Source organism: Glycine soja, chromosome 20, assembly GCF_004193775.1.
Source record: "Glycine soja cultivar W05 chromosome 20, ASM419377v2, whole genome shotgun sequence".
Classification (NCBI taxonomy): Eukaryota; Viridiplantae; Streptophyta; class Magnoliopsida; order Fabales; family Fabaceae; genus Glycine; species Glycine soja.
In genome coordinates, this window is record NC_041021.1 from 36,639,863 (window position 1) to 36,656,451 (window position 16,589).

The 16,589-nt window shown below is 31.8% G+C and overlaps 2 protein-coding genes across 4 annotated transcripts; one reads left to right on the top strand and one right to left on the bottom strand.

Moving 5' to 3' along the window:
• The first annotated feature begins 4,718 nt into the window (after window positions 1-4,718).
• LOC114401528 (nuclear envelope-associated protein 2-like) lies at window positions 4,719-9,560 on the top strand. Of its 3 annotated transcripts, XM_028364051.1 has the most exons (6): window positions 4,719-4,977; window positions 5,565-5,848; window positions 6,062-6,169; window positions 7,995-8,456; window positions 8,559-8,660; window positions 9,163-9,560. In XM_028364051.1, exons 2-6 carry the CDS (start codon window positions 5,657-5,659, stop codon window positions 9,334-9,336), a joined length of 1,038 nt encoding a protein of 345 aa, XP_028219852.1. In that variant the 5' UTR covers window positions 4,719-4,977; window positions 5,565-5,656; the 3' UTR covers window positions 9,337-9,560. The 3 variants fall into 3 exon arrangements, with proteins under 3 accessions (XP_028219852.1, XP_028219849.1, XP_028219850.1); XM_028364048.1 differs by having other exon boundaries at window positions 4,723-4,977; window positions 7,995-8,660; XM_028364049.1 differs by having other exon boundaries at window positions 4,723-4,977; window positions 5,585-5,848; window positions 7,995-8,660.
• A 2,991-nt stretch (window positions 9,561-12,551) lies between these two features.
• Window positions 12,552-16,174, bottom strand: LOC114403769 (mucin-2-like). Its single transcript, XM_028366920.1, has 4 exons — window positions 15,583-16,174; window positions 13,876-15,261; window positions 13,382-13,565; window positions 12,552-13,285 (listed from the first exon to the last, which is right to left on the bottom strand). The coding sequence occupies exons 1-4, from the start codon at window positions 15,644-15,646 to the stop codon at window positions 13,096-13,098; spliced, it is 1,824 nt and encodes a 607-aa protein (XP_028222721.1). The 5' UTR covers window positions 15,647-16,174; the 3' UTR covers window positions 12,552-13,095.
• Window positions 16,175-16,589: the final 415 nt, after the last annotated feature.

The following is a 16,589-nucleotide window of genomic DNA, read 5'->3' on the forward strand; positions in this document are numbered from 1 at the left end:
TTTTGTAATGTGCTAGTTGAGTGTTTGATGGATTGGAACATTGATACAAAGTTGTCCATTCTCACTCTGGATAATTGTAGCACAAATGACAAAATGATTGACAAAATTAAAGATAAGTTGCACTTAGGAAGTTTACTAAGGGATGAGATTTTACTTCACATGCGTTGTTGTGCACACATATTAAACTTGATTGTAAAATATGGGTTGGAAGTTGTGAAAGATGGGATAGAGAAGATTAGGGATAGTGTAGCATTTTGGACAACCACACCAAAAAGGAAGGAAAAATTTGAGGAAACAACAAAACAATTGAGGATCCCATGCACTAAGAGTTTAGTTTTAGATTGTCTAACTAGGTGAAACTCAACTTATAAAAATTATTGAAATTGCTATATCATATGAAGTTGTGTTTACATGGTTGAAGCAACGGGAGTCCCATTATACTTCTTTGTCAAGTTCTTTACAGTGGCAATTTGCTAAGGATGTCTGTGGGAGGTTGAAAGTGTTTAATATTATAATTGAAATATTTTCTGCTACTAAACAACCAACAACTAACATATACTTTTGAAAGATCTGTGAGATCAAGTTGGCAATCAATCAATGGGTTACTTCTCTTAATGAACTAATTCATAAAATGGCAAAAAAGATGTTAACCAAATTTGATAAATATTAGGATGTGATTCATAATATAATAGGAGTTGCTACTATTTTGGATCCCTGGTATAAAAGGAGTTTCTTCAATATTATTATGATAAATTGTATGAACATGACTCTTTTGATCAAATTAGGAAGATTAGACTGTAGTGTTATGACTTGGTTTTTGATTATCAAGTGAAGATGAATAATGACTCTTTTGGTAGCTCTCCAATATCTAAAGGTGATAATGTTGAAGGTGATGAATTATGTGAGTTTGATAAATATATTTCAAGGAAAAAAAGGCAAGAAGTTCTCATGTTAAAACAGAGTTGGATCATTATTTAGAAGAGAATGTTTTGCCAAGAAGTACTAACTTTGATATTTTGTGGTGATGGAGGTTGAATGGTGTCAAGTATCCAATACTTCAAGCTATTGCAAGGAATATATTAGTTATTCCTATATCAAGTGTAGCTTCTGAATCTGCTTTTAGTATCGGTGGTCAAATTTTAAGTACTCATCATAGTTGACTTCATTGGACTACTTTAGAGACATTGATTGTACGAGAAATTGGTTATTGAGTGTTGAAATTGATGGTAATGTCTTGAATACTTGATTTAACTATCCTATTAAATGGCTATTTATTTCTAATTTAATAATTAATTATTTACATTATGTTATATTTAATATAGGTTCTTTGAAATCTAAAATTCTTGAACAAAGTAGTACTTTGGTGAATGAGATAGCTTCATATGATGAAGGTTTATGCTATATAACAATGTAAATTTTTAAATGATCAATTTCTTCTTTATCATAAAATTTTGGTTTATGGTCTATGCAGGTGATACATCAACTTATGCAAGTAGAATGATGGGAAATGGCCTTATTACCCACTTGGAGGAATGGAGACTACATCCAATGTTTGAAGAATTAGGAGTAGTTAGTTTTATTTTGAATGAAGACTACATCTATTTTATGACTTTTTGATTGGTTGATTTTATGTTATTGTTGTTGCTACTGTTGGATTTTATGCTACTATTGTTATCTATTTTATGACTTTGTGATTGGTTGATTTTATGCCATTATTGTTATAAATTTTGTACTACTGTTGGATTGGATTTTATGTTGCCATGCATAGTCTAAAAATATGGTGGGGTTGCTATTCAAAATTGTATTTTTCATTCTATGAAAATTTACATTTTTTACAAGATTTTATAAGCATGTCGGGGGCGGGGCAGGGATGGGGTAAAATCACAGCCCCGTCAGGTTTTGGGGGTGGGGGGACAAAAACCAGCCCCGACCCGCCCTGTTACCATGCCTACTTGTCCTCCTTCATGTTTCTTTGCATCTTGGTTCACCATCACCTGCTTCTGTTGTATGTTGTTGCTTCATAGTTTGGAATGTGTCAATGAGGACCATCATGTTGGTATACATCTCCATCGAATCGTTTCATCGCTTTCTCTTCACCTTTTATGTACATGCGTATGTTGACTCACATCTTCATGGACCCTATGCAGGTGATATCACGTTGTTTTTTTGGGAGCCAAACATTTTGTACATCCTTGAATCTTACAACCTATATTTATGCCCATATTTATCTTTTCTATTGGCAACAAAAACATCCCACACCTTCCCCCACTTTTCAAAAATTGGCCATAGGTTCATACATTGTACATTGTCCGGGAATAGGGAAAAGAAAAGATAGAGATGTGTCCATTTTTGTTTCCTTCATATCTCCTGTTGTGGTTTCCTCTAGCACTCCTCCCTCTCATTCTTACTCTTTGTTAGAAAAGAGTGATACTTGTTTTTAGGATAATATCTAGTGTGTGTGTTAATTCACACTTTAACATCAATAATATGTTGTTAGTCAAATTTAATTACTCATTTGAATGTTAAATAATTTTATCTCAATTTGTGAGAATTCTATTTGCACAAAATGAGTTTATTTCCTATCATAATGTGTAAACAAATGTTGGATTTTTGGCTTGAGTTGCACACACCCATTTCCAATGATCTATACATGTCGAGGGCCTTAACAATATTTTGAACATAAGTTAAATTTTACTTATAAGTATGTTAGAGAAAATTATAATAATCTTTTATTAAATTACACATAATTTAATTTTTTTTAATTTTCCTACACTAATCTTTATTTAAGTTTGAAAACATTACATTAACATCCCTTATATGTTTGGAAATATTACATTGACACTCCCTCAAATCTTATACTAACATCCCATACAAAAAATGTGAGAATAATAGTTAAAAAAGTGGGAGGTATTCATGTAATTATATAAAATTTAAGGGAATGTTAATGTATTTTACTCAAAAAAATTATTTTATTTTTTTCTTATTTTCATTTATGGAAAGATTTAAATATACTCTAAATGCAAGGATTCTGGATTGGATTAGATAAATGGAACTAGACTAAGTTGCACTCACAAATCATAATCAGAGGCTAAAATTAAGGGTGTTCATGGCCCGATTTGATTGGATTTTTCATTGAAATGTCACTTGTACAAAACTTAAAAAACACATGTGGTTTAATTTGGTTTTCATTTAAAATAAAATTCGAACCAAACTAAACCAATATTTTGGAGTTTGGTTTGATTCGATTTTTATGTTTTTTACCAAAATATCATTTCATTGAAATTTATATAGTTTCTTTTCATATTTTAAATAAAATTACATTAAAAAATTGTTAATAACAATTTATAAAATTTATTAATATGTTAAACCTTTTATAATAAAAATCTACAAAATTTCATTTATTTTAAACCAAACATATTTTTAAAATATTGTATGAAAAATAAATATACATTATATAAGTTTTATATACATAATATTATAAAATATTGTGAAACTTAAATAATACACATATAAAATACATAACAATAAAGTAATATAAATTTTAGTATAAATATTGTGATTTGGTTTGGATTGATTTTAAAAATAAATATAAATTATAAGTCGAATCAAACTAATAGATCTCAGAAAAAAAATCATCCAAACAAATAAAAAAATTTGATTTGGTTCATTTTTTATTTTTTAAATAATTTTCAATTTTTGTTTTAAATTAATTTAGATTTAAACCTCGTTAATTAAAATTATGATTTTCAAAATTCAAATTCAAAATCTTAAAATCCAGTTTGATACTACTTTCGTTCAGCGGGCATTCACGTACAAATGTATCCACGTGCTTCAAAACAATACGCCCAGGCCAAAATTTGTATTTGCCGCGCTCATCCTTTCGGGTCAACACAATCCCAGCTGTAGCTTTGGAATTTGTCATCACACCAAACCCCAGCCTCGGAAACTCCCAACCTAATTGCATGCACTTCCTAGTTCCTACACAAAAATACATAAAAAAAAGAAAATATAGGTCTCCACATTTATTGTATTATGACGTTATATATTCTATTAAATATTAAATAATTAATATTTTAATATATGTTAATAATTAATAATTTAAATATTTTAAACATTAATTTTTAAAATATTAGTTACTAATATTTATAACAATATCTAATACAATAATTAATAATATTTATTCCATATAAATATACCAAATATTCCTCTCTAATAAGGTATTTGGTTCACAAAATTTATTGATAAACAATATCAATAAAATATTATTTTAAGGAAAATATTAATCATAAAGACACCTGTTAACAAAATAAAATGATTTTTTATTAAAATACTTTAAAGTATAAAAATTATAGTCTCTTTTTTTTAAATAACTCATATATTTTATTAAAATAGGTAAATAGTTTTTATTTTTGTTAATAGTTAATATATTTAAGTTAAAATTGAATTATTTGAATAGTCTTAACCGAAATACTTTTCAGAATTTATTTATTTTTCACTTGAAATTCGGATTAATCTAGGTTACTTTTTTCTGATAAATCGAAATATTAAGATAAGAAAATATATTTATTTTGTAAAATTCATCAAATAACCTGAATTTTGCCTTTTTAATTAATGATTTTAGTTTTTGCTTAATAAAATACTATTCACTACCAATAAAAAAACTTTAAAACATGTTGGCCACCTTTCCCAAATTCATTTTGTTTATTTGAAGTAAAAGAACCTCCGAATCCGAACCAAACCTGGTTCATGCGTAAGACACAGACATGTCGCGTAAACTCAGCCAACTATTACTCGCAGATGAGACAAGAAACAATTAAAAAAAAATCATTAAAATACAAAACCAGTGAAGTTGCGACATGACTCTTTGATTCCCATCATTTCACCTTCTCAATCTGTTTCTCTGCTCTACTATTTCGTCCCAAATCAGAACCAGATAGTGTTTCTGCACAACCAGACAGAGATTCAACGCCGAAACTGGTATCTTTGCTAGCCCCGTAACTCTGTTTCTTTCTTCATTGAATTAGTTTGCTACATCTCTCTTTATGGTGAGAGTTGCTGTTTAATTGATGAATTTGGGGTTTTGTTCGAATTGTTGTGAAAGCTTCTTAGCAGTAGCAGCAGACACAACAATTAATTTCGATCACGCATCTCCCATGACCCTATTTATTATTATTGAAATTATTTTTCATTCGACAGTGACAGATAGACCCTCATGGCGGGTCACTGCTTCCTCTCTCTCCTCTCAATTATGGAGGGATTGGATTGGATGCATAGCCTGGTGCAACCAGTGCCAGAAAAAAAAAAAAAACAACAAATTCGTCGAAATTTCATTGGAATCAAATTTTCGAGCCTTACTTTGAATTTGAATCTAGTAACCTTTTCGTGAAAAAAAGATCCAGTAGTACTTTCTAAGCTACTACTTTATTGTTTATTTGCTTAATTCGTTTATTTTTTGTTTCTTGCTTGGGTATAATTATAATTCTAATTGAATTAAATGCTCAACTACCGTGTTCACACGGAGGAATGAAGTTTTAATTAATTGCTTTCATTTCTTGACCATGAAGTGCTTATCCCTGGTCCATAGGATCTGATTTGCTGCATAAGAGGGTAGTACACGTTTCATTGCTTCAATAGAGTTGAAAAATCTGGAGTTTCCATGTCTGAGAAACCATCTTCATCGTTGACATCTATAGCTGCTCGAGAAGCTGATCCCGTGTTACAGGATTTGAATGAAAAGAAGCAGAGCTTTAGGCGGAACGTGGTGTCGTTAGCGGTGGAGTTGAAGGAGCTACGTAGTCGCCTAGCTTCGCAGGAGCAATCGTATGCCAAGGAAACTCTAACAAGACAGGTACGAGATTTCTTGTTTTTGTTTTTTGGGTTGTTTTATGTATCTTTTTGTTCCAATACAACCCATTTTTGTTTTTTTTTGTTCTTTCTCCTTTTGGCCAGGCTAGAAAAGTTACAACTTTGATGTCAATCATTTCTACTTTTTGGTGGAGTCAGGGAAAAATCATTGAGTTTTTTGGTTTAGCAATTTTTTTTTATCGATTTTCTTTCACAGGAAGCAGAGACAAATGCCAAGAACATGGAATTGCAAATTGGAAGATTGCAGAAGAACTTGGAAGAAAAAAATGAGCAGCTTCAGGCTTCAACCTCCTCTGCTGAGAAGGTTTTACTCTTTCACTTGGGTTTACCTTTCCTTATTACTATTTACTATTATTTCATAGGACATCTCTTGATCTATTTTAGTGGTGTGGTTCGGATTATTAACTTTTGTTTATTTTCTTTAAATCACTATTACACAATTGGCTAATTGTAGTCTTTTGCTTGCCTTTTGGGCTGAATTGGTGTTGATTTTGCTAGCTTTTCTATTTTTCTCATTAAACAAATATTACACATCGATGCTCATCTTTTAGGATATTTTTTTTACTAGTTGTCTTCTTTCGTTTTAGTGGATCCCACTGAACTTTGAAGTAAAGGGTGACTGGGTGTGGGTGCTCTGATCTATTACTATTATAACCCCTTTCTAACTTGGATTGTTCTCAAATGTTTTCCATGCCACATTTTTCTGTAGTAACTGTTGGTTTGTTAACTAAAATTAACTCTGACGTAGGGATTAGTCCATCATGTTGGAAAATCGCTGATATAAATAATTTTATCAGTTTTGTCTTTTACCGTCAATCGGTTGATTTTAAGTAAGCAAAAGCATAAATAAATTAACTAATGCATACTAAGAACATTTTCTATGGCAGTAACAAACAGACTTTTATTTAATGGGTGGATAATTTTTTCCTCCCTTTGGTGATATATTAGAAAGAGAAATGAATGCATCTAGCTCCATATTGTAACTACAATACTCTGCATAAATAAAGCTAGGATACTAGAATATGGAATGAAAATTATGTAAATAAAGCCAAGAGGCTACTGTGCATATTTGTGTCGAGACTTTGAGCATTACGCATAATTACTTCTCTAACTAGAAATGGCAACAATTTTATGGTCAACATTAGGCATAAATGCTTTTGTATCATGAATTCCTGTTTTAGATACGCATTTCATCTTATTGAAACACAAGTAATAGTACAAATTATTATTGAAGTAATAAATTTTGGATATACAATTAAACATTTAACTTTTAGATAGATGGTACTCTTGGAAGAAAGAGTATACAACAATCCAGGTGAAGATTTCTTAGATTTGAATAGTTTTCAAAACGGTGTCATTACTCATAAGTAAAGGAAAAATTGACAAATCATTCGTAGGTAAACTGAAGCACTACATATTGATAATGCCCGAGCCTCGGGCATTACCTAATGAAGACATTGTACACGAAAAAAGAAGAAGAAATACAGACCATTAAAGTGCTAAGTATTAAGTGACTTGAGCATTGTAAGCTCAATTTTTTTATTGGTATCGTACCCCCTTAGATTTTAATAGTTAGTTATATATCTTGAAGTATGTATCATGTTTCTAATTGGTTAAATTAGTTTATTACCAATCTAATTTATGTTTTAGGTTCGATTTGGTTATTTAATTTTTTTTGGATTCAATTTAATCTTCTAATTTTAAAATTGATTTAATTTGATCTTGTTGCCTAAATTGAGTCAATGGTATTAGAAAACCGTATTTTGTGGTTGCTTAAAATCATTTAGTGATAGTTTTAAACTGCCACACAAACCGCATGACCAAATTGAATTGATTTTAAAAATTAGAAGATCAAATTGAACAAAAAAAAATAGAGGATTAAATTAAACCAATTTTAAAAATCAGAGGACCAAATTGAACCCGGAAAAGAAAATAAAAGACCAAATTGAATGTTAAAAAAAATATAGGAAAAAAAACTAATTTAACCTTCTAATTATTTTGCTATCTTGTATTATGTTGCTTTGTAAAATATACTCTAAAATTCACTAAATTCTGAGTCATTGTTTATCTCTCGCAAGTAGTAGCCTGAGTATGGTTTACTCACAACATATATTGTAATCTTGATACAGTATCTGAAGGAGTTAGATGAACTTAGAACTCAACTTGTAGCAACCAGAGCAACTGCTGATGCAAGTGCTGCATCAGCTCAATCAGCGCAGCTCCAATGTTTAGAACTTGTAAAAGAATTAGACGAGAAAAATGGTTCACTAAGAGAGCATGAGGACCGTGTCCTAAGGCTAGGGGAGCAACTAGACAATTTACAGAAGGATCTTCAGGCAAGGGAATCTTCACAAAAGCAATTGAAAGATGAAGTTTTGAGAATTGAGCATGATATTATGGAGGCTCTTGCAAAAGCTGGAGAGAACAAGAATTGTGAACTGCGGAAGATATTGGATGAGGTTTCTCCTAAAAATTTTGAGAAGATGAATAAGCTTCTGGGTGTTAAGGATGAAGAAATAGCAAAACTTAAGGATGAAATTAAGATCATGTCTGCTCAGTGGAAGCTCAAGACCAGGGAATTAGAGTCACAGGTAAAGTTGTCTTGGTTTGCAGGTGTAATACTCATTCATTTATTTAGTGCTTTCATGTCTTTTCTTGAGGTGATTGGCTCATGTATTTGCTTTAAATCACAGTTGGAGAAACAGCGGCGTGCTGATCAAGAGCTGAAAAAGAAAGTGTTGAAGTTAGAATTCTGTCTGCAGGAAGCTCGTTCTCAGACACGAAAACTGCAGAGGGTAAACTTAGCTACTGCACTAAGTGTGTTTTGGTTCAACTTGTTGAAGAAATAATTGCTTATTTTTATTTATTTCCTGAGAAAACTTTTTTTTTTTTAAGAAAATGAGATTATTTTCCTACAAAAAGCAATTCCCAGACTTGCACTTCTGGTTCAAAAGTTTTTGTTCTATACAATGAATTGACCTCTTTTAGCTCTTCTTTTTGAATTTTGAATTGAATTATTTGATCAATTGCTTTGATTATTTTATTTTGGGCTACATTGCATTGAACTATGAAAATGTGAAACATGATAGCAAAGGAGATTTGATTTTTTTTATCTGCTACTGTACCATTATTCACGACTTTTCAGGGATGCCTAGATTTTTTGTCATAATGGCATCCTGTGATTTACTTTCATGATGTAACCCACCTTACTTAGGCAACTTAGTTTTTAGTTTATATCGTTACTTTTCCTAATGTCCTGATCCAATCACATGTTTGATCGTATGGGTTTGTGAACAGATGGGTGAACGACGGGACAAAGCTATCAAAGAACTGAGAGATCAATTAGCTGCAAAGCAACAAAGAGAAGTTGGATATGGAGATAGGCAAAATCAGAATTTCTGGGACACTTCTGGATTCAAAATCGTGGTCTCTATGTCCATGTTGATCTTGGTGGTATTTTCAAGGCGATGAAACCATTCCTTTATCCAAAACAATTCTTGTATATAGAGGTATACCTATATACCTTCAAATTCAAGGAGTCTAGATAAGTTGTAGAAGCCATTTTGCGCTGTAGAAATGCAGTTGTATTTGTAGATAAACTAGATTTAGCTTGTGCAATATGTACTCGTAGCATCAGGATCGGAAGGCATTTTTGCGGTGATCTATAAAATTACATTGCAGTAGTTGCGTTTATACATTTTGTGTTTGGTTGCATGGGAGAGAAAAGAATAGAAAAAAAATTTGAAAGTAGAAAAAAAGAGGTGTGAGACCTATACTATTTTTTGAAAAAAAAATCATGAATGATATTTCCTTCTCCACAGCCAACACACTTATGGCTACATAATTACTCTTTGTTGGGCCAGTTGAGGTTAGTTTCATGCATTTCTCCGCAAGAAAAGTGATATGATAGCTCTTTAACGTGACCATAGGTACCATGTTGATGCTGGTTAGAATCGTTGTGGACCTCGTTCACACCCATTTTTCTATTGAAAATCATTGAAAAATAGTCATTTAATAATATTAGCTTAAAGCAATTTTAATGTTAGATCTTCAGCAAAAATCTTAAACTCAAAATTGAATCTTGTGTGGATCTTGTGATAAAGGGGAGGGAGAGATATCTCGGGTGAAGAATAAGTTTTTGTACAAGAATCCTAAAGATTTTTGGATCTAAATCAATCTCTATTTTCCAAATTCAATTCCAGTCATTTTTTTTTTCAAATGGATCCAAATTAATTTGATTAATAAAGTTATATAAATTGTTTACAAAATTATGATATGTCTCCTTCGACTTAAAATTTATAAAATTATCCTCATTTCTTTATTTCTTAATATTTATATTTTTTTTTTCATGTTTCATTAAATTTAATTACTTAATTAATTATATTTAATTTAATAAATATTCAAATAAAATATTTAAAAGTTGAATCCATATAAGACCTACAAAAATTTATCTTAAATCCTAAAATAAAATTTATTACTAAAAGAAAAAATGAAAAAAATCTTAAAAAATTTTCAATCTTATGTGATGATGTGAAATTCATCAAAAAATAATCTAAAATTTTAATTTAGAATCTATCCCTAAAGTAGTTGTTCTTATCATTTGCCCTGTTGGCAAATGTCTTATGTCTACTCTGGTTTGGATATTGTAACAGCGGCTCACATGCGCATGCTTAAAAGTCAATGCGTTCAGCGGATTTGCCTTATTGTCGTTATAGCTTTCTCATTATTTTCTTTGTTGACTGATTGAGCTCTAACGTTAGAATCAACATCTAATGTTTCATGCAGTGTTATGAAAACTGATCTCATCATCAATTGAAGTATTGGGTCAGAGGTTATAGCTGAATCACTTATTAATCTAATTGACTCGCTATATATATATATATATATATATATATATATATATATATATATATATATATATATATATATATATATATATATATAATATAATATAATATGATAAATTCATATTTTTATACACCAAAATTAAATGTATTGTCGTGATCAAACTATAAATATTATAAATCATTTATTGACATAAACTATTTTGTAAGTATTATCATTAAATAATTAAGAAAACTTTTATATTTTTCAAGATTAAATACAAAAGTTATCGGATGACCATAAATAAGTCAGGTAAAAATACATAAAACATATAAATATTACATCATATTATGATCAATATGATAATAATTAGTTATTACATATTATCAAGATAAAAAAATAATATTATAGGAGCATATTATATGTCATTCAATAATTAATTATTAACAATTTAATATGTTGTAGGAAATACATTGGATGCTATTCTAAGATTTCATCAAACCTGAGTAAAAAAGAAAATTCTCAATTGAATTAAATTGGGCCAACTCGGTCCATGCGGCCGGGTCGCTTGGGTTTTCAGTCTTGCACCTTAATCGGACACCGAATCCCAATCTAACCAGTTGGATTGGGTTAGTTTTATTAACTATACTTCCATGATAATAACATGCTCTTACATGTCTTTGACTTATGATGAATGCTAGGAGCATATTCTTTAATACACATTTTCAAACATAGTTTGTTTAACCTTTAACATTTATTGAATTTTTGATAATTAGGAGAGAATTACTTAAATTTGATGTGAGACTAACGAAAGTTTGTCATTTTCAATAAATTTTAATTAGTAAGCAAGATTGTTTAGAAGAGTGTTAGATAATTTATTTCTAACATTTTTCTTGATGTATATAATCGTTAGCTTCTAACTTGTTGAGAATGGAATAATTACATTTGAATGTGAAAGTTACAACCATTAGTTGTTGAAAATTACATTCAAAGTATGGAACCAAACATGTTATTAGGTAACCAAATTGGTTAGCTTAATTTTTTAATTTTATTTATTTATTATCATGTTATTGATATGAAATATTTATTGATTTTTTAGTTGATTAATATCGGTTTTGTTTTGTTACTATTACTAATAGTAGTATCGGATGTTGAGTTTAGTGAAAGAAATAAACCAAGCTTTGAATTCTTATGGGAATAAATGTTTATATTAGATTCTCATTGAGCTTCAAATAATTGTCTTAAAAGAAAAATAACTAAGGAAGAAAAAAAGTAGAACCAATTTTGGAGTATACCAGTAAATAAAATATAAAAAATAAGAGATAGAAATAATTATTTAAAATATCACTTACAATATTTTTTTTCTTTTTCTATTGGTTAAAATATGCTTGTGATCTCTAATAAATATTCTAATTTTGCGTTTATTTCTTAATAATTTTTTTTTGCGTTTGATTTTTAATATTTGAAATTTTTTATCTAAGTCCTGACCTTCCGTTAACTAATGAAATTACAAACTAATAAAATATCACATCATTAATTAAGTAATGACATAATAGGTTAACGAATGTCATGTCGTCAGTCGTCATTTAACTTAGGATAAAAACCTAAAATAAAAATTTTCAAATAAATCAAACACAATTTTTTTTATTAAAAAACAAATACGAAATTAGAATATTTATTAGAAATAAAAAAATACTTTTTTCTTTTTCATTTTACGTTGGAATAATGAAACTATTTCACGTAGTTCCTCTTCTCATTATCAAAAAATGAGTCACACTTTTTTGCTATTAGGGCATTACTGAATTAGAGATAAAATAACAATCTTGATTGGTCTTGCAGGGATAATCCACACTCAGTCAAAATATCAGCAACATGATTAACTTTTTAGTGTGTACACACACAAAATGCATCATAATTAGATAACCCATCTATCTAAACCTTGGTAGTGTCTCATAAATCACACTCTTCATAAAATTTGAAATGGGAGTATGGGACTATTTGATGAATAACAATCCCCCCATTTACGAAGATCAATTTCCAGAACAACTCTGACCAATTTACATGAACTACAAACTCCATACAATGAAAGGAACTAATACTAGTTTTCAAAAATTATGTACATGATCAATATTAATCATAGTAGGTTGTACAACCTACATACCATAAGCAGCAATCATTTCCCTCACCTTCACCTCAACTGAATTTTAGCTCATCCATGATCATTTTGGCTGCTCATAATCACTTAAGTACCTTTGTTCCGTTCTTACTCTAATAACTTTCTGCTCCTACAGACCTACGCACTGCATCTAATGTAATGCTACATATCATTACAACTCCAACGTATAGCTAGAGGTACTATTGAGCATCTCATTCTATGTTCTTCATGGAAATCTTGGTTTCTGAACTCTATGGGTGCATACTGAGTCTCGTAGTGACAAATGATACCATCAGAATAGTGAAGCCAACAAAAGGTCTCAAACTCACAGAACGCGAGGCCGAAGTGGTATTTACAACAGGAGGGCTATCAGAAGCAAAACCTGGCATTATACCTGACGCTGGATTGCTTGAATTTAACACTGAAGGTGGGGCACCATACCTTCAAAAAGGCAGAGTTATATAGGACCATGATTAGTATGCTTATTTGTGCATTAGAATTATTGAAACCATGAAAAACTTGCTGTCTCTCACTTACCCGAAAGGGCCTGTTCCTGAAGATGAAGATGTTGGTGGTGCTGTTGGAATAGATGGTGCAGGTGTTAATGGACTTGGTGGTGGTAGTGTTGTTGGACTTGATTGCGTAGGTGGTGTTGGGGGTGATGATGACTTTGGCGTTGTTGTTGTTGATGATGATGATGGGAAGATGCACGAACCCGTGCCTATTCACAATTCAGAACAACCAGTTAAAAATGGGCACTAGTTTAGATTAAAAAAAAAACTTAATTTAAAACTTACTGAATAAGTACTTATTATTTAAGCACTTATATATATATCTTGTTTCTACAATTCAAGTGAAAAATTGGTTAAACTATTTTCATATAAATTGTAAGAAGTTATCCTTGAGAGCAACTATCCTAGCATAAGTGTTTATGTCATAAGATATGTCGAAATAAGTTGTAATCAAGCTCTTTCAAATAGATCCTAGACTAATTAAAAAACAGGGGGTTGTTAGAGATATTAAGATCTTACTTGGATTTGTGTTAACTAAGGTGGCAGTCCCTCCAAAGTCACAGCTTGTTGGAGCTGGATTCTTCTGGTAGTAGCTGTTGAAGGCAACAGAAGCATGGCTCTGCAAAGTAACTGGACTGTAACAATTTCCACCCTGCTGAATTTGAGAACAATCTGCACCACCCATTCCACAAGCATAGTCCAAAGCTGATTGAAGAGAAGCTTCAGGGGCTCCTTGCTTTGCAACACACCAACTCTGCCCCTGAATGGCAGGAGCATTAGTGTTTGCAGGAGGTGGTTGCGGTTGCGGGTTTACGACGGGAACATTTCCTGATGGAGGTGGATAAGATGTCACAGGGATGGTTACTGGCGGTGGTGTTGCTACAGGAGTTGTTGTAGCTGGATTGCTCACAGGTACTGGTGAATTGGCTGGATTTGTGGGAGGTATAGGCACTGGTGTGGTGGAAGGAACTGTCACAGGCATTGCAGCAGGATTGGAAGGGGAAATTGTGACAGGATTAGTAGCAGGAACTGTTATGATGGTTGGTGTATCTGGTGGTGTGATGATCGGTGTGGATGATGCTGGATTTGTGGGGAAAACTGTGTTTGTTGGGTTGGTTGTGTCATCTAGACTTCTCCTTTTGAGCTTTTTGCTAGCAAAATCTTCTGTTCTGTGCACCTCTATGTATAATGCTGCTATTCTTTTTCTAATATGAGTTTTGGATTCTAGATATTTGGACACTCTCTCACTAAATTGAGCTAATTCCATTGAAGGGAAGATAACTGTGCTTTTTATTGCCAGAACAATGGGAACATCCTTGCAAGGAAGAATGGAAGCAGCAAGAGTGGCTCGTTTGATGATAGCATGAACAAAGTGATCCCCGATGCTGAATTCTCCATCAATGTAGTCTTCTACCATGACAAAGGATTTCATTTCCTTTATAACTGAAAGAATCCTACGAATATTGTTTTCATGTGATGCATTCAACTTTTCTAAGAATGAAAGTGGAAATGCTACTGAGACTTTTACCTCCCTCCCTAAGTGAAGCTCTCTAAGAACTGAACTAATTGATATCAAAGCATGTAAGAACAAAGGCATCTCATTTTGTGCTAAGCCCTCACTGCCACAGCTAGCAATGATGCTCTTGATGTTTGAATTTTGGAGAATGTTAAGTAGATGAGCTTTTAGTTCAGAAGGTTTTGAAGTAATGAAATTTTCAACTTGACTTTTGTTCAAGTAAACATCTGTTGGCACTTTGGAGTAGCTGAGAGTGCTCAAAATCCTATGATCTGTGACGAAAATTCGAATCTGAGACGGGGGAACGTTGCTTTGCTGGAGGAATGATATGGTTCTAGCAGATGTTGAAGTGTGTCCTCTCTCACGGTAGGAAAAACCCTCCACAGATCCTGCAGAGAGTGAAACAAGAGAAACACAATACCATGAGCAAGTCTAAAATTTGTTTTTCACTTGAATTTTTGAGCTGCCATTCACTGATTTTTCTACAACAACAAAGTAGGGTAGTCCAAAAACTAAAGACAAAAAACTCAACATAATTGAATGAATTCAATCACTGCTAAACTCAGCAAGTGTTGGTAGTTTCAGAAACCAATAAGCAAACAAAGAAAAAAACTGTTTAGTTTTTGGAATTATGCCAAGAATTTTCACCAGAATAAATATGATTAATTACTGTTCTAGGATATTATATATCAGTGTCGGCAACTACTCACCAGAACAGGAGATAGTGAGAGAGGAGAGGAGGAACAAGAGGCACAGAGAAGCTTCCTTGGCCATTATCAGAGAGTGTAAATGCAAAGTAGAAGAATGACACAGTTGGAGTTTCAGTGTGATTCATGCAGCAGCATGTGCTTTAAAGACATGTGAATGGCATAGAACATGAATAAAAGCCCACAGAGGCGGGGGAGTGTTGAAGATAAAGGTGATGAGTGAGAAGGGGAGAAAAAAAGTGTCAAAAAAGAAGGACGACCAAGTTGTTATGATAAAAAAGAAAAGATATCATATTGGATTGGACGATGTTACTTTGTCACGAAGGATTGAGTTGGAATTGTTTTGGTCTGATAACTAACAGTGTGGAAAAGATATCATATCAGCATGCTTTTTATTGCTTCTCTATCTTTCTTTACCAAAATCCTTACATAGTTACATGAATGTGCATGACCAATACTGGGACATCACCTCCTTTAGTTTAGACTACGCACATGTGATTGATTTTGTGTTGGTATGGTATTCCTCGGCTAAGGGCTTGTGCTTTTGGATTCCATCACTGGCCATTGCCCACAAACCATGTGTGCGGGGCAGTGATTATTATATTCTGCTTTGGAAAACTAGGCAAGAAAACCATGCAAGAAAGTGAAAGAGTATTCAACTTTGTAACGAAACAAAATTCACAATTTTTTTTTTGAGGAATTAATTTTGGACAACTTTTTATAAATTAAGAAAGTGATATTTTGAGGGTAACAAGAAAAAAAGGGGACAAAAGGGGTAGAAAAGAAAATGGTTTTGCTTTAATTCGGATGAGATCAGCGGTAATGTGGATTACTCTGAGCTTTTGTGTGCCTATTAAAGTTGGTGGACGATATTTTTACCAAAATTAGTCTTTTTCGGGTAGCAAAAACCATTTCGGATAGATAGTACAAGATGAAATTGTGAAGAATTTATTCAGCTGAGTAGGACCAAAAAAGTTTATTTTGGTTATTGGCTTTGGATATTTCTTTTT

What these genes read in the sequence shown, in the direction of transcription:
- LOC114401528 (XM_028364048.1), top strand. Translation starts at nt 5,657, where the DNA reads ATGTCTGAGAAACCATCTTCATCGTTGACATCTATAGCTGCTCGAGAA. An exon ending in AGGAAACTCTAACAAGACAG is followed by an intron (nt 5,849 to 6,061) that starts GTACGAGATTTC and finishes TTTCTTTCACAG; the next exon opens with GAAGCAGAGACAAATGCCAA. An exon ending in AGACACGAAAACTGCAGAGG is followed by an intron (nt 8,661 to 9,162) that starts GTAAACTTAGCT and finishes GTTTGTGAACAG; the next exon opens with ATGGGTGAACGACGGGACAA.
- LOC114403769 (XM_028366920.1), bottom strand. Translation starts at nt 15,646, where the DNA reads ATGGCCAAGGAAGCTTCTCTGTGCCTCTTGTTCCTCCTCTCCTCTCTC. An exon ending in CTTAGTTAACACAAATCCAA is followed by an intron (nt 13,566 to 13,875) that starts GTAAGATCTTAA and finishes AATTGTGAATAG; the next exon opens with GCACGGGTTCGTGCATCTTC. An exon ending in TCAGGAACAGGCCCTTTCGG is followed by an intron (nt 13,286 to 13,381) that starts GTAAGTGAGAGA and finishes GCCTTTTTGAAG; the next exon opens with GTATGGTGCCCCACCTTCAG.